Here is a 16,920-nt window from a genome sequence, read left to right as displayed (position 1 = left end):
ACATTTGATTCTCGGTATTAATTTTGATAGGTTAATTTGACTTAAAAAAACTATTTATCAATTGTTGTGGAACATTTTTATTACGAAGTTTAAATTGAAATAAATATAAATTAAATTAAAATAATCATCATAATTGAGATAGAAAAAGGGATAGATAGCCAAAAAAAAAAAGTTGGTTCAATTTATCAGTTATAAGAAATTGACCCTCACCTAAACTTTATTCTTCCTTTTTTGGTCAAGTAGTTTAGCGGCTAAAGAAATTCACCTTAAAGTTGAATAAATGGGGTGTCCGAGATTCAAACCTCATTCCTGCATATAATATGCATTGTCCCTTACCAAGTAAGCTAAGCTTATGGTTTTTATTCTATTGAAAAAAAAAAAACATAAATAAATAGAAAATAAATAATAGAAGGAATTAAGGAAGGGCATAATTGTATTTACATGAGTTAAGACCGGTGGCGGTAGAAAAATATTCGGCGAAGATGCGGCAAGGATACCCTGAAGCCCCACCATGCCGCGAAAATAAAACAAAAATATAAAAACATCTTTCATAATTTTTGGTAAAGTAAAATTAGAAGAAGTTGATAGATAGATAGAGCAGTGACGAATCCCTAACCCCCCCTTTCTTCCAGATATTTCATGTCCATCTTGCCCTCACAAACCCAATCGTCATCTTCATCTTCTCAAAATTCGACAATCCCTAACCCTAATTTACAACATGGAATTTCAGATTCTCTTTCCCCTTTACTCCACCACTCTCTCGGATCTCTCCAGATCCACGATCTTCCAGGTTCCATTAAACCTTTAATTTCCCCATTATTTCGATTTTGTTTTCCCGTTTAGTATGTAGAGAATAAATTAATACGAGTTTAAATTAAAAAAATGTAAATTTTTTGTAGCTGCGTTTTGGTTGCTCTGATTTTGTATTAGAAATGCTGTCTAGGAGCAGGGTTCAAATTTTTATGTGTAGAATTTGGGAACTAAATCAATGGGGGCTGTTTATTACTATTGTTTTTGTGAATTGATTATTGGTCTGACTTCACTAGGTTATAAAAAGCGGGGATTTTCAATTTTTTTTGTTTTTGGTTAATGAAATTTGATCATTGTGAGATTTTTTGTTTTTTGTTTTGAGGTATGATCATTGGGAGTTAAGTGTTTTCTTTTAGTTTTTCTTGAATGAAGTTCTTTATCTGTTTGATTTGATGTTGTTTGTTCTAATGAATAATTTTGTGGTGTATTTGGCAGGTCCATCAAATCCTGCTGCAGAAAATTCTGGTGTGCCCTCCGAAAAGGTATTTTAATTTTCCACGTGGAGGATTGGATTATTTATTTATCTATTGAATTCTTGTATTTGTCACACCTGAAATGCATGTTTTGAAGGAACTTATGTCGAATGTTGATTAATTAACTTGTTTTCTAGAAGCCTAAGATCTGTTAGAAGTATAGAGTTGACATTGATCGTATGTTTGTGTGTATCTCTGTTGCTTTTAGGTGACGGAATTAGAGTCTTCAAGTGGTATGAAGACACCTCAGCGAAACTCTAGAACACAATCTAGGAGTCACTCAGGAAGACGGACAGTTGGATCTTCCCAATATGAGGGGAAGACAACAGGAACAGTTTCTTCTCATAGAAACCAACAGACTACCGGGTCTGTATATTCTCAAGGAAGCACCCCATTGGCAGGAAGGAAGTCTCAAATGGCAAATGCCAATCACTTGCTCAATTTTCAGTATGATCCAATATCCCGTTCTCAACAAAGGGGTCCTCCTCCTCCCCCTCCAGCAAGGAGGCAGAGGAAGACAAGACCATACAACAAAGATTTGTTTTTGCAGGCCAATTTCAAATTCATGGTGCTAGATTCTGGAAATTATTCACCGGACTCAATGGATCCAGATAAAATGTTGCAGTGGGAAGATATTATATGCGTGACATATTCGACCCCCTTTCCAGTTCAGTGTCCAATTTGTTTGGAGCATCCCCTGTGTCCCCAAATAACCTCATGTGGACACATTTTCTGTTTTCCATGTATACTACAATACTTGATGTTGGGTGAAGAGGATCACAAAGGTGATCGCTGGAAAAGGTGTCCGTTGTGCTTTGTGACAATATCTGTCAAGGATTTATATACACTCCACATCACAAATGTCAAACAGTATCAAGTAGGAGATAATATTGAGTTCACTTTCTTAACAAGGAAGAAGGATTCATTTACTCTTTCGCATAAAAATAAACAAGAGGGTGATAATTCATCATGTGGCCGAGGCGATGTATGTGACCCCTTTTCTAAGTTCACACTCACGTCAGATGTAGATCTCTCAGTGAGACATGCAATATCAGATCTAGACGGTTGGCTGGCCAGAGCTGATTCAGGTCTTGTTGACGACATGGAGAAGCTTCCATATGTTAGTGCTGCAATGCAGCAGTTAAAGCAGAGAAAAAAGTACTGGAATGAGCACAAGGCTTGTTATAGTGAAAAATCTTCCAACCTCATTGATTATGCACCCCAGACCCCATCAATATCTACAAATGCTTGGGATAGTGATGACGAAAGCTGTTCTAATGGATCAAGAACTTCCTCCACTGATTTCCCCGATCAAAGTAAGGTTGTAATATTGGATAAATCAACTGCTGGAACCTGTCAGGATGATACTTTGGATGTGGACAAGGTACTAGCTGAGAAGGAGATAACTTTGTCTTCTTCATATGAAGAGAAAAATTGTATTCAAGGGCATTCAAATGGCATTGGAGATGCAAAGGAAAATGATTCGTACAATTTCTATCAGGTAAACTAATGGCAGTTGGTTTTTGTTGTGTCCATCTCATGTTTCTTGCTTCATATATTCCTAATTAGATAGAACAAATGTGTTGTCATCATGGACTGGTTGTCCATATTAGGCACTATATGGAGTAATTTGACATCGTGTAAATTGTAAGGTATAGGAAGACATGTTGTCTGTGATTGGCTTGTCTGGGATGTGTAGGTAGTGAGAGACCAAGAAAAATTATAGGCTAATTGTTAAGACTTGAGAGTAATTTAGAGGTAAATAATCTATCTTTAAACCAAATACATGACAGGATTTATGGCGTTGATTGATCCATGTACCCAATCCCACCTAGTCGAAAAAAGTTTTGTTGTTAATTATGAAACATGTATAATTGTTCCTTTGCCATCCCATCCCATCCCTTTTCATTCACCTCATCACGACTACTAAAACTTTAAAAGAAAAGGGAGTGTATGTTGAAGAAAGCGGGTTGCAGTATGTTATTGGCAGCAGTAAATGAAGATTTATTGGTTGATTTTGGAGATGATAAAAAATTGTCTTTGTGATTCTAAAATCAGAAACACTTCAGGAAATGGATTGATGTTTAGGGGCTGAAAATGGTTCTCGTCGTAACTTGAGAAGGAACAAGTATTGAATCTTAGAACGAGTCTCTAATTAACTTTTTTTTTCTTTCCGGTGGACCTAATTAACTTTATTTATTAATTTAATTGAGTTTAACATGGTAGATGTTTAAACTGAAACAACTGGATCTGATCCTTTCATGTGATTTTTTTCACCGATGTTGGTAAATGGCAGCCATGGTAGTAAGGTATGGCAGTTGTGTGATAAAACACCATTGTATGGCAGCTTTTATATGGTGGCAACTATTTCCATGGCTTTCATGGTGCCCCCTGCGGCCATTATCCATTGACTTTCTTGTACTGAGTGATCGTTTATAACAATATTGTTATAGAGAGATTTCTTAATTGTCAAAGTTCTGTTGAAGTGGTATCCCAATAGGTCCTCTGGTCGCTTGCTGCACGATGCCACCCTAGATTTTTTAATTCATAAAATGGAAAATTTGAGCTAGTTTTGATACTGCAGTTATCTTCTTCACTAATGGCTTTAATTTTGTTCATGTCAGTTTAAAGATGTGTTATGTTTGTTAAGATGGTCTGGCTTATTTGTCATGCTGGTTGTATTAGTGGATGCCAATTACTTTTTGTTTTACTACCAACATGTTGAATTTTATCATTGGACATTAAATTGTGTATAGCAACCTAAGCCATTTTATCTTGTAATCCCTCATTGTTGCTATGTCGAATTGCTACTTTTAGTTTTATCAGACAATGCCTGATTGAAGCATGCGTAAAGCTTTCAATCTAATTTCCGTGTAGTTTATGACATTTTAATATTACCATGTTCATGTCTTCTTCAGGCCGTTGATGGTCAACATCTAATTCTTCATCCTTTGAACACGAAGTGTTTACTGCATCATTATGGTAGCTATGATAAACTTCCTCACAGGTTTGAGAAATATCAAAATTTACTTCCACTATGTGCTGAAATAATTGAAAAATGCATTGGTTTGTGTGCATAGATTCTAGTGATTCTCATGTCATGATTTTGGTTTATACACATACATGTGTCTGACATCAAGGACGTCAAATCCCATGAGTTTTATGTACATATGGAATTAGGTTTGGGTGAAAAATGATGAATGTCGGGAAAACTAGTATGATTTAATTATATACATGCCATTTAGTTTCTCAAGATTGTACTGTGGATTTCAAGATAGTGTTAAACCTTGGCTTTAAACTAAAATGCTAGTATTCAATTCAAATGTAAGTTTGGTTTGTGATTTCTTATCAGAGACTCCCAGTACTGGATTGGTTGAAAATGTTTTCTGAGAAGTAACAATAATACCCAGTAGGCTTTAACCCAGTAGGTGAGTTGGCTACATAAACCAATCGCAGTTGGGTCTCTATCAAAGGCCAAATTTTCATGCAATGTTGCATGAATTTGTATCTTTTCTTTCTATTTGATTATATACTTTGCAGCCTGAGGGTATTATCCAATATTTTGGTGTATTTTTGTGTACCTATGGTTGACGATTTGAATAAGCACCCTCCTTTTAGAAGTGAGCATTAAATGCTTTTTTGTTATAACCGATTGCAGAATAAGTGGAAGGATTCTACAATTGGAGACAGTTACTCAATCTGAGGCTATGAGGAGGCGGTATCGATTTCTAAGTCATTTTCCGCTAACCACAATATTTCAGGTACATTTTTAGAGTTATTTAGCTCTATAATATTTTCTTATGATTTATAATAGATGTTTGCTTTATCAAAAATAAATAAATAATAGATGTTTGCTAATTTTTCAGCTTTGTGAAGTTGATTTGAGTGAGATGTTGCCTCCTGAAGCACTGGCCCCTTTTATGGATGAAATAAAGAAACGTGCAAACCAGAGGAAGCAAATTGCAAAGAAGGTATTGATGTAGGCCAACATATTATATACACAAACATATGTAAATTGGTTTAAATTTTCGATTAATAGGATTTTTTTGGAGCTCCCGGCTTACTTCTTGCACCCTTAATGCTTGCATAACAGGGTTCTTCTGGGCCATGCTAGGCTTTAGGATTGTGCAGACTTACTTAGGGTTGTGCAGACTTTTAATTCTCAGTTTCTTAATTTGCACCCCAATGATTTTTAGATTGAAATTGAATTTGGCATCCACATAATTTGCTTGCACTTTGCCATGACTTTGGAATTGTGTTGTATTCTTATTCTGTAGGAACAAAAGGAAAAATTGAAGGCCGAAGCTACTGATAATTATGCTCTTTCCATGTCAACCCATTATCAGTTTATTTCTCGTGATGATCCTCCCACGTTCTCCATGGATGACTTTGAAGGTAATTGATAGAACCTATCAGCAATCTGCTTTCTGGATGTTGAAATGAGGAATATATTTTTTTTACTAGGAAAATGAAATGAGGAATTTGTGATCACATTACTAGAAACCTTATTATTGTAGAAATGTTATGTTGCGTGCGAGAAAATGAACTAATTGTATGGGGTGTGGTTGTTGTTGAGTGTAACAGGTCTGCATAATTTCCATTATTGCAGCTAATGATCAATTGTGGTGTGTATAATTTTTGAATTTGCTTTTTGTTTAGCTCTGGGAAATTCTGCTTTGTCATCAAGTCCTCCGGTTGTTGGTGAGAGGAAATTGTTCTCAAGTGTTACTAGGCTTGGTTTTGCCGCTGGCCATGATTCTCCATCCTTTCCTACTCAAGAAACTAGCGATCTACATAGTAACAATTCAATTGCTGGTTCTTCTGGTACAGCAGGTATTATATGATTCTGCAAATTTTTTTTTTTTTTTTCTTGCCAAATGTGTTATGCCAGTGAAGAATCAAGCGGCTTCAAGGGCCTGAACATGTTTTATTTCTCAACTGTTGGAATCCTGTAGGTTTGAGGAATGGGGAGACACTATCATACTCCAATGTCATATCTAGAGCAGAATCTAATGGAACTTCGAATGCTCCGAAGACAAATGACTTAGGAAAGAAAGGAAAGAAACCAAATCGAGTTCTTCTGTCAACATCTGGTGGCAGGCGTTATTGATTATTTGTCCTGTAGATTACATGTATTTTATGGCGAGTTTAATTAACTTTAGGAAAGTAGAGACTTGTGTGGAGAAATAAGTGTTTTCATCAGTACATAATCCACGACTTCAGGCAGAATGTTTCCATGGATCTGTAGAATAAATATGATGTCCAATGTTGGATACTGCGCACATTTTTAAAGATGTTTTTGTTTAGGATGGTTCCGTTCTTTGCATTATTTACTCTTAATATTTGTCTATCAATTCATAAAATTTATTGAATTATTTTTAGCGGGTTGAGTTCAAGTTTTATATTTCATTTTGCATCGAGTTAGCCTTGTACTCCACCAAAAGCTGAAGTTTTTAGATAAAAAAAAAAATCTTTCGAATTACATCATGTTATGCTCTGATAGTTTGGTCCATAATTCATGTTGTAAATTAAAGCTCAACTTAGTGGCTGTTTAAGCCTTTATCTTATTTAACTTGACTTAGTCGCAGTTTGGTATGTGTTAAGGAAAATTGTGGTTTTTGCCGCGGAAGTTTCATTGTACAGCTTTTTAAAACACCCTGGAACGAGAAAACAAAGGCTCACATTACTTTGAAAGATTTTTTGTTTGTTTGAGGGATTTTAAAATTATCTTAAAATTGTGTAACTAACCATATTTTTTCTTAATGGGGATGTGATTGGATGTAAGTAAATTTGACTAAGAATTATTTCAATGAAAATTCAAAATTTTTAAACGTTTCATCCTTGAGTAAATTCTTTTTTGCTCTTACCAACAATTTGAATAGATGTTATGAGTATTAATCAAACTTTAATTTTTCTTCAAAATACCTTAAAACATGTTTCCCAATTTTTTCCCAAAGTATTTTTACTTTCATGAAACAAATACTTCATAACAATCTCAGGAGAATATAGATCCAATATTTTCTACCATTTCTCTTGTAATTTTCAAAAACAAATCCAGCATTTTATAAAAGGACATCTTTTCCCCTAGTTTGTCTTCTATGTTCTCTTTATTACGATTGTTCGCTATATGAATTTTTTATCTCTTAATTTAAAATGAACAAAAATTTGAATTTTTTTTTTATATTAATTAATAAACTTAGATATGAAGATCTAAAAACACAAACTCTTGTAATTTTTTTGAGGGAAGCATAATTTTTTTAACTGACGAAAAACAGAATGCAAGAGATGAAAAAAATGCAAGGTGTAACAGCGTGATAGTTGCGCTTCCATTCCATCACCAGAAGCAAAGTCGAAGTTGTTCACATCAGAGCCAAAAACGTCGTCGTTCACTGCTCTCTCTCTCTCTCTCTCTGGAGTAGCAAATAGCAACAAGATCAATGAGACAGCACAAGCAAGTAGCATCTGCTGCGAGACCGAAGATTCTATATCTGGTCTTTGCCGCTGCATTCTTCTCCCTCCTCCTTCTCTTCTTCATCCAATCCTCTTTCTTCTCCGGTCGGTAATCACTTTTTTCCCTAATCATCTTTCTTTCTAATTATTCCTTAATTTTCAGTTACCTAATTCTCTTTTCATTTCGCATTATCAGGCTCCGTCTTTTCAGATCGTCGCAACTCCGAATCAATTCGTGATCTATTTCAGTTTCAGTCCACTGTCAAGCAATGTGTGGTAACTTTTCCATCTCAGTAATAACATCATTCGTTTTCTTACCGTTTATCATTTTTTGCTATGCATAGTGTTTAAGTGATTTTTGAGAAACTTAGTGTGTGTTTAGGTCATGATTTTGAATTAATTGATTTTCTAAAATTGATTATTGAGTTTCAAGCGTTATAATGCTTGGATGTTTTCAGTATTAGTATGTAAAACTTTTGGTAGTGTGGGCATGGAGAGAGAAGGAAGACATGTAGAGTCTGTCGTAAGGAGAATAGATCGGATGAAGGGTAGTCAAATCACTAGAGGCAAAGGAAGATCTAGAAAATCTATAAGAGAAGCTATTAAGGAAGATTTAGAGATTAGTGAGTTGGATCGAAATATGGTATATGATGGTGTAATTTGATCCATATTGTCGATCCTACTTAGTGAGATAAGACTTGATTGTTGTTGTTGTTGCTGTTGAGCAATGTAGTCAGGTTTGAGTTTTTAAGTACGATCAGTAGGCTGGTGAAAGATGGTAAACACGATTCATAAGTAGGATCAGTAGGTTGTTGATAGAGGAAACAGAGGAAAAACAGAGCAAACAGAGCAAAAACGAACATGAGTAAAGTCGAAGCACAGTTGAGATGCCGTGGGACGTAGGGTCGTACGATCCTACGAACCAGCACTCGACCCGGACTACAATGGTTATGAGTATGTATCCGGATTCAGTATGAAACTAAATCCAATCCAATTGATACACATCTCTAGTGTGTATCTACTTTGGATGTGAATCTCATCTTAAACCCCAATTCATTCTAATGAACCACAGTGTTGACAAGAGAGTGGTTTGTATACCTAGCCACTTGTTTTGTCAATTTTGCGTATAGCCAACCACTTTTCTTTTGCCAACCACTTGAGTACTGTGGTTAAAAGATGAAATATCAGCCTGTAATTTTTCCATATCAATGATTCTCACTTAAAAATTTCTTATTTCATTGGTAACATATCTTATGTTTTCATAATATGATTTGATTTTGTTCTAGGTTCAGAAAATAGGTCTTTCGATTCACAATTTGAATCTCATTTAAGTTTGGACGGTAACTAAACATTTGTATTCATAACTGTATTTTACTAAAACTGCATTAGCTTGGTGGAAAAATCAATTCCGACACTTAATTGAGAATCCAAACACTGTTCTGGATTTGACCGTGTTTGTTTTTTTCTTCCTTTCTTGGTCAGAATATCTGAATTATATCGTAGTGTGAAGAACTGAGCTGAGTTTTGGATTGAAAACAGGCTAATAGGGGGCTTGGACTCACTGCAGACATTATTGACCACTGCACGTTGGTCCTTAAATACCCTGAAGGCACCAACAGCACTTGGGTATATACTTTAGTCTACTAACCCTTCTTCTTTAATTCAATTTTCAACTTATAGTTTGACGCTGGTTTTCTTTAATATATTTTTTAATTCTTAATGTTTCAACAACTGCAGTACAATCAGCAGTTCAAAAAATTTGAGCCTTTGGAGTACACGTATGATGTGTGTGAGGCAATACTACTATGGGAACAGGTAGATTTCTATGGTTTATATTTTCACCTCTGCTTAAGTTGTGTTTTAGGACGAATCTGTACTGAATACTATGTTGTGCTGTTGCAGTACCGTAACATGACCACAGTGTTGACAAGAGAGTATCTTGACGTTCGTCCTGGTGGTTGGGTAGATTATGCTCCACTAAGAATAGCACAATTGTATGAATCTCAAAAATTGACTTCTGTTTGTGTGTCAATTGTATTTTCTGTGAACATTTGATTATGAAGCAAGTGTAGTTACAAGTTTTCTTCTTGTAGGGGGGCAAAGAAGTGCTATAATAAGACTCTTTGTGAAGAACAGCTTAATATATTATTACCCGCAAAACCCCCCTTTCACCCACGGCAGTTTCGTACTTGTGCTGTTGTTGGGAATTCTGGGGACCTTCTGAAGACAGAATTTGGCAAAGAAATTGATAGTCATGATGCTGTTTTTCGAGACAATGAGGCCCCTGTTAATGAGGTAAATTTTTCTTAGATATCAACTTTAAAATAATTTATTGTTCTAAAACTTGGCTTTCTGTTGAGTTGATATCCAGTTACTTATTGACATATGCTAATAAAAGCTCAAACATGGCCTAATTTGAAACTTTATTTCAAAAGCTTACCTTACCTCTATGAATTGTGTAGAAATATGCCAAGTACGTTGGTCTTAAGAGGGATTTCCGTCTAGTCGTGAGAGGTGCTGCTCGCAACATGGTTCCTATCTTAAATGGTTCTGGTAAGTTACTATACATGATAATAATTAAACAAAAATGTCAAATTTTATCGATAACCACGCATGTGATTCTGGGTCACATTAGTTATACTGAGATTATATTCACCCTCACCATCATTTACCATTGGTTGCTCCCTTAAATCTCTATATGCCTTAAATAGGTTATACCCATCTTTTGTTACCTAAGAAATTACAGAGAACTTTACCTTGTGTAATTTCTTGTAGCATTGTTGATTCATTTATTTTTTTAATTTTTTGTGTTTCATATTCTTCTAATTCCATCCCATGTGAAGGGTTATGCCTGGTTTTCATGTCCTCAGAATTGCATAAATTATAATTCTAAATTTTAGCATAAGGATTTCTCCCATCGCATTATACGTGTTTAACCGTATTTTTGTTTAATTAAATGGTTGAATGCCTTGGCACTAGGCCTCGTTGCACTTTGCCAACATGATTATGAACCACTGATCCAATTTTAATCCCCTCCACTCTCCCCAAATTTACCGACTTAAGCATCTATGTGATATTACTTGAACATTAGTACATGATCATTTGTGAAGTGTGGCGTGCTATAAAAAACGTGGATAAACTTAGAAGGTTTGAGGAGCATGTACAAATCACATAACATTCTTGTATTGTATGAAATTTGCTTAAAAAGAAAAATATACCCTGTTTGTATTTCTTCCTGGTATGGTTACATTTTTATCTAAAGATTTTGGAAATAATGTGAGAGAAGCTGGATTCAACTCTACGACACAGTAAGAAAATCAAAGAACAGTTTTCAGAAGTAGAACCAAAACACTTTTGTTTCCCTTTCTATCAAGGTTACATCTCTAATTGATCTGAATATCCCGTTCTTAAAATTTTCCGTGATAAATGGGGATATTTAAAGTTTCATAATTGATTTTATCCTTTTGTGAAATTTTGATATAGAGCCAACTTCGATCAGTACTTGAAGTGAAAAATGCATCGATATGGGTGGATTAGGCAACAACAAGTAGAACCCATAACAGAATAGCCCTTTGTGTATCCATTTTCCTTGAATCAATAAAAACTACGGCGAATAGTCTTGTTTCCCTAGCTGTTGAGATCAACCACCGTTATATCCCTAACAGGGCTACACAAAAATTTTAAACTGACTGGCTTCTTCACCACTGGATCCTCCCATTTATTGGTCTATAAAATGTCTTCAATAGCAGAACTTCAGTGTTACTTTCAATCCCGGCACTTTTTCTACAGAGGCATCGCTGCGAAAATGTAGAAATTGTAATGGAAAATTGATAGATAGAACTGAAATTAAGTAGCAATTTTGTTAAATATTGATAACAAGTGAAAGATCTCTCTCTCCAAGAGTTTCTTTTCTACAACAGAGCCACTACTATATTCACTCAAACTTTTACAAATCTGAATGATCCCCCTCCACCCTTGCATTTATTATGTAGCGGATTCCCTCTAACAAACCAGCTAACCACTTTGATTGTCCATAACAATACCACTCCCCTGAAATTCAACCTTGTTTTCAAGGTTTTGTTCGACCTGAAAACTTGAACATAAGAAACCCTTTTATCCTCATCCTTGTCTCCCCATTCTAATCTACATTGTAGAAACAATAAGCGAATGAATGTATATATTTCCTGAACTCTATTCGCTTTGGCTTGGCCCACTATACCCAAAACAAAGCTCGGTTGGCATAACTATCCAAGTTTTCTTTTACTTTTCATTCATTAATCTCATCACTAAGACCTATTTGGGCCTAACCCATCACATCATGCACTAGATCCACTTTGCAGGATACTCATTCTGTCCCACCCTTTTTTTTCCTTGTCTAAATAATCCACACATCTACACCAACCACAATGAGATGTATTCTTTTGGTGTATGAGCAAATTGGATACTGCAATACGCAGCTTCAAATCTGCCGATTCCAGCGGTGGTGTAAGACTGTTCTGAGGATTGAGGATGCAAAAATTTGGCCACCCACGGGCTTAATGCAAAACCGTGTGTAAGTTTTATTTATCCTCCCAATATCACTTCACTCCTCGTATCAAGTAAATCGCTTCCATGGTTGACCTTACAAGCATTAAGCCAATCTGATCATCAGTAACCCTATCCCATAACTTCACTCCTTGGATTCTTTTCTTAGTCTCTGCTCATTTCATTTACCCTATCCCATAACTTATAGTATGGTATGGCTCATAAGTATAATCCCCATATAAGTAAATAAATTAAAGTAATAACAAAAAATTGTTTGTTTGATGCAATTTATTAGATTCTATCAAGTATATTGATGAATTTATCAATATATATCTGGATAGCTGCTAGCTGGTCTAATTTAAATATCTTGCTCAAATTTATAGAAATCAACTGGTAGATAGGTTCCCTATCCCGTGTAACTAGAAATCTAGAATTTCACTCAACTAGAAATCTAGTGTTTACATTTATTAAATGAGTAAATTAATTTTGTTATTTTGCAGATGATGAGGTACTCATAATAAAAAGTCTGACACACAGAGAAATCAATGCAGTTATAAAGGTGAGAATCTGTTCTTTGATAGATATTTATTTGATGCCTTTTGGTATATAAATTTGATGAAGATGGTTGCCATTGTATACTTCCTAGAGTTAGTTTATCCACATTCTTTTGCACTACCTTTTTATGCAGACTCTACCAAATCCAGTCTATCTCTTTCAAGGTATTGTACTGCGTCGAGGTGCCAAAGGAACTGGAATGAAGTCTATCGAATTAGCACTCTCCATGTGTGATATTGTTGATATATATGGTTTCACTGTTGATCCGGGATACACTGAATGGTGGGTTTACCTATTTGAATTTTGATTTATTTCACATATTGATTGCTGTACATGTTTTATCTTCCTTATTATCACTTTTGTTTCCTTATAGGACAAGATACTTCTCTGCTCCTAGGAAAGGTCACAATCCACTTCAAGGAAGAGCATACTACCAACTTCTAGAATGTCTTGGGGTATTTGCATTATATAATTCCACATAGAATAACCCTTGTATTCTTTTTATATGTTTTTGACATTTGGTTTAATTGTAGGTAATCAGGATTCACTCCCCAATGAGATCCAAGAGGAGGCAAGACTGGTCAGATGTGCCAAGTAGAGAAATGATAAGCCAAGCACATGCAGCAGCTTGGCACTTGAGAAAGAGTTCAGCTGATAAGGCTGGTGGTAAAGGACAGTTTGGCAATTGTAAGGTGTGGGGCAATGTGGACCCAGACAAAGGCGGGCCTATTTCAGGATCATCAGATATGAGTGATGTCAGAAAGTATTCAAATTATAAAAAATGGGAAGTCATGCCTTTGAAAAGTTTGAGGAAAGAAGCACAGGTTCACTACAGGCAGATGGAAGGGGTCTCTCAATATAAAATGGATGGCAATAAGTTGGACGATCTAGTCTGTGTGAGACACTCCTTAAAATCTGAGGTGTAAATGGTGTTTTTCAGTCTACTTTTATTTGCTGACCACACCCAACTGTCTTCTAAATGAAATCTGGGATGAAGTTAGCTTGAGTTGCTGACTTACAGTTCCTCAATAGCTCCTCTGTTTCATCATGTATTGCGGCTAGCAGAGCATGGAAAGAATCATAGTTCCATCGAGGGAAAACGTGAGAGTCAATATGTATAATTTAATTGGTATGAGTGATTTATAATCAAGGTTATCCATGGTAGAGATCTAGAAATCACAATATAGGAATTCTGACTACAGAAGTTTGATGTGCCTCCTTTCAGGTTTAGATAGACAATGCTGTATTTATTACAATGTTTGATTGGCTGAAGAAAGAATTATCTGAGGAAAACATTTTTCTTTTATGTGATGATCAACAAAGTCTATAAAGGAGAAAAGTGATGGTCAGACATTTTGTAAACTGGTTTTCATGAGTTTTAATGGTATTTTGTAGCTAAGCTGTTTTGCTTTGTTCATGTTTTTTCACTTTCGGAATATTCTCAAACTACTGCCTCCTATCTGGAATTTGTTGCAAGAAACATAGTTGCTTGATTTGTTTTGCCGACTTTATTCATCTTATTGTGAAATATTATTAAATCACAGTCCTTGATTAATAGTTGAGCAACCTCAAGAAAATAAGAAGAAGAAAAAAATCCCTAAATACTTTGAGATTTGTCACAAATTGTTGAATGGGATGGATATACTCTCAACTCAAGTTGATCTCGTTCTACTGAAACATTTCAAATTTGAACTGGCAATTGAAATTTTTCAAACTTTTCAGAGATCATTGGTTGTAGAAAATTTGAACAGAGTAATTGGAACTTCCATTTTCTGTTGGTTTGGGACAAGAATATTGTCCCTAGGCAGAGACGTCCATTTTGACCTGTTTACAACGATGTTTCTATTTATTAATGATGATATTAAAAATGTTTCTATTTATATTAGACAAATGTCCAATGTAAAGTTGTGTTTACAAGTGTTCTCATAGGAACTCTGTTAACGTATTGAGTCATTGGATTATGTATTTTTAAAAATAATAAAAAAAAAAAATGTTATTTGATCAATTATAATAAAAATGTTTAATATACTATAAACTCAACATGAATAAATAACATAACTTAGAAGTAAATCAACATTTTGATCCTTGGATTATGTAGAAATGTATAGATAATATAGTATTACTGTTATGCTTACACCTGGCTGTACGAAATGCTCTTACAGATAAGAATAGAGAATACACAAACATGGACTAGTAGTGATTGTAAAGGTCCAAGAAATTCACAATTATTTTGTGAGCCAGGACAATCTATCTCCCAAGACAAAAAGGAAACCTTATCCTGAATACTAAATATCTCATCCACTATAGTGATAGGTATCCTATTCCTATTCTATAAATCGAAACCAAACTTTCCTTAGAAGATTAATTCAACTCAAAAGGTCACTAACAATACCCTTAAAAAATGCAGACAGCTCTAACCTTTGCAACCACTACCTTTGTGCCTTTAACAACACCAAAGAGTATCTCACATCTTGCCACTAATTTGAGTTTCCCTACCAAATTGATTGCCTCACGTTCTTCTCCACCTCGTTACACTGCAATCAAAGTTGTAACCGACAACTCTGATCCTTCAACAGTTGATTACAATTCTGCATTCTCGTAAGCCTTCATTCTCTACCACCTTAATTCATTTTAGTTTAGTTTAGGTTTTCTTAGGCTTGTTTGTTGATGCTTGAAAGTGTTGGTTGTAATTATATTTATAAACATAGGAAGCACAGATCGTGCTCATTATTTATAGGTACATATTGCTAAGTGAGTAGTATATTATTAGTTTCCATGGTATGGTTCAAACTCTTGCATGAAACTCCTTCAATGGTTTTTTTAGCTAAGTAACTGATCTACCTATTTGTGACAAATGGTAATCTAAAAATATTCATTGTTTTTGATAAAATACATATTTCACTAATGAATCAGTAATTTAGTTCATGAAATTGTAAGTACATGCAATCTGAATTTGTTCATCAAAATTAGCAAAATTAAAAAATGATCTCTATAACTAAAATCAACCATCACAATTATTCTTTTGGACTTTTAGAATTTTGTTTCAGGACTAAATTTTGGAGAGTCACAACATGGTTTTTGCCATAACATTTGTTTGTGTTATTGTCAGAGTGTTTCCAGCTGAGGCATGTGAAACTGTTGGAGGTGATGCTTGTTTGGCAGACATGAATCCTGAAGTCAAGCTGCAGCCTGAAGCAAGGAATGATACACCAAAGACTGCAGCTTCAGGGAACATTGAGAGGGAATATCTTGATTACAATGAGCCTAAGACGTATGATTTCGCTATAGTAAAATTTAATTACTACTTTCATTAGCTTCACTATTGAATGTTGAAATATGAAATCAGAATTGTAATGTTAAATGGATGATGATGTGTTTTTCAGGGTTTTCCAAGCAGAGGCTTGTGATGATCTTGGAGGAGCTTTCTGTGAGCCTGATTATCAAAAGGGTGTCTACTAGAAGAAATTGAAAAACCTTAGTATTGCCTTCGCTATTGAAGCTTACAACAGTTGTCACTGTGTAATTGTAGTATTGATTGTATATATGAAATGAGTTGTGTTATTTTAATGTCAAAATTCAGAGACAATCTATGTATGTGACATCATATGTGCTTTTTTCTTGAAGCAAAGAAACTTATATTAAGAAGGGAATATAATGGGTATATAAATATCAACCCAATTATAAGAGCAAAAGCACAGGCAATACAGATGGATGCTCATGGTGCGGCGGAGCTAGTCATTCCACGGTGGGAGTGAAAAGTACCTACAAGTGCGTTAACACTCCAATGCTCAAGTCAGAATGTGAATGAGGTGGTTAAGCATAATGCAAGGTGAAAGTGAATCGTACCTCGAGGGTGATGAAGAATCACCCTTATATAGGCACGGAGGCTTGTAACTACCTCCATGAGATGCAGCGTGAATATATGAGTCTGTTAAAGATGATCTGGATGGTCGAAATGGAGTCGGGATGTGCGTCTATACGGTTGTCCGCATAGAGCTTAGCATGCTTTCTCACCGTGTTGTCTCTAGTTCCTTTGAGTGCGAGGCTTTCGGGTCCAGCTCTTGTGGGCTTCTAGCAGGTCGGGAATAACTACTAAATAGAGATTAGT

At 35.2% G+C, this 16,920-nt stretch overlaps 3 protein-coding genes across 4 annotated transcripts; all 3 read left to right on the top strand.

Annotated features, from left to right (window-relative positions):
* The first annotated feature begins 549 nt into the window (after positions 1-549).
* LOC11436794 (RING finger protein 10) lies at positions 550-6,655 on the top strand. Of its 2 annotated transcripts, XM_003624452.4 has the most exons (9): positions 552-790; positions 1,246-1,292; positions 1,492-2,784; positions 4,202-4,290; positions 4,942-5,044; positions 5,150-5,254; positions 5,561-5,678; positions 5,943-6,116; positions 6,239-6,655. In XM_003624452.4, the coding sequence occupies exons 1-9, from the start codon at positions 640-642 to the stop codon at positions 6,391-6,393; spliced, it is 2,235 nt and encodes a 744-aa protein (XP_003624500.1). In that variant the 5' UTR covers positions 552-639; the 3' UTR covers positions 6,394-6,655. The 2 variants fall into 2 exon arrangements, with proteins under 2 accessions (XP_039683273.1, XP_003624500.1); XM_039827339.1 differs by lacking the exon at positions 6,239-6,655 and having other exon boundaries at positions 550-790; positions 5,868-6,010.
* Positions 6,656-7,518: 863 nt separating this feature from the next.
* LOC11429118 (sialyltransferase-like protein 1) lies at positions 7,519-14,234 on the top strand. The gene is made up of 11 exons (XM_003624451.4): positions 7,519-7,838; positions 7,930-8,009; positions 9,273-9,359; positions 9,471-9,548; positions 9,636-9,727; positions 9,827-10,028; positions 10,196-10,286; positions 12,758-12,816; positions 12,946-13,094; positions 13,186-13,267; positions 13,346-14,234. The coding sequence occupies exons 1-11, from the start codon at positions 7,721-7,723 to the stop codon at positions 13,736-13,738; spliced, it is 1,431 nt and encodes a 476-aa protein (XP_003624499.1). The 5' UTR covers positions 7,519-7,720; the 3' UTR covers positions 13,739-14,234.
* Positions 14,235-15,037: 803 nt separating this feature from the next.
* LOC11436793 (light-regulated protein 1, chloroplastic) lies at positions 15,038-16,462 on the top strand. The gene is made up of 3 exons (XM_003624450.3): positions 15,038-15,410; positions 15,922-16,083; positions 16,196-16,462. The coding sequence occupies exons 1-3, from the start codon at positions 15,214-15,216 to the stop codon at positions 16,269-16,271; spliced, it is 435 nt and encodes a 144-aa protein (XP_003624498.1). The 5' UTR covers positions 15,038-15,213; the 3' UTR covers positions 16,272-16,462.
* Positions 16,463-16,920: the final 458 nt, after the last annotated feature.

The sequence above is a fragment of the Medicago truncatula genome, chromosome 7, assembly GCF_003473485.1.
Source record: "Medicago truncatula cultivar Jemalong A17 chromosome 7, MtrunA17r5.0-ANR, whole genome shotgun sequence".
NCBI classification, from domain to species: domain Eukaryota; kingdom Viridiplantae; phylum Streptophyta; class Magnoliopsida; order Fabales; family Fabaceae; genus Medicago; species Medicago truncatula.
The sequence above is the reverse complement of the archived record's forward strand: the minus strand, read 5'-3'. Positions and strand labels throughout refer to the sequence as shown.

Coding starts and splice junctions, on each gene's coding strand:
- LOC11436794 (XM_003624452.4), top strand. CDS start 640: ATGTCCATCTTGCCCTCACAAACCCAATCGTCATCTTCATCTTCTCAA. Junction 791..1,245: donor CCAGATCCACGATCTTCCAG/GTTCCATTAAAC, acceptor TGTATTTGGCAG/GTCCATCAAATCCTGCTGCA. Junction 6,117..6,238: donor TGGTTCTTCTGGTACAGCAG/GTATTATATGAT, acceptor GGAATCCTGTAG/GTTTGAGGAATGGGGAGACA.
- LOC11429118 (XM_003624451.4), top strand. CDS start 7,721: ATGAGACAGCACAAGCAAGTAGCATCTGCTGCGAGACCGAAGATTCTA. Junction 12,817..12,945: donor AAATCAATGCAGTTATAAAG/GTGAGAATCTGT, acceptor CTTTTTATGCAG/ACTCTACCAAATCCAGTCTA. Junction 13,268..13,345: donor AACTTCTAGAATGTCTTGGG/GTATTTGCATTA, acceptor GTTTAATTGTAG/GTAATCAGGATTCACTCCCC.
- LOC11436793 (XM_003624450.3), top strand. CDS start 15,214: ATGCAGACAGCTCTAACCTTTGCAACCACTACCTTTGTGCCTTTAACA. Junction 15,411..15,921: donor GATTACAATTCTGCATTCTC/GTAAGCCTTCAT, acceptor TGTTATTGTCAG/AGTGTTTCCAGCTGAGGCAT. Junction 16,084..16,195: donor GATTACAATGAGCCTAAGAC/GTATGATTTCGC, acceptor TGTGTTTTTCAG/GGTTTTCCAAGCAGAGGCTT.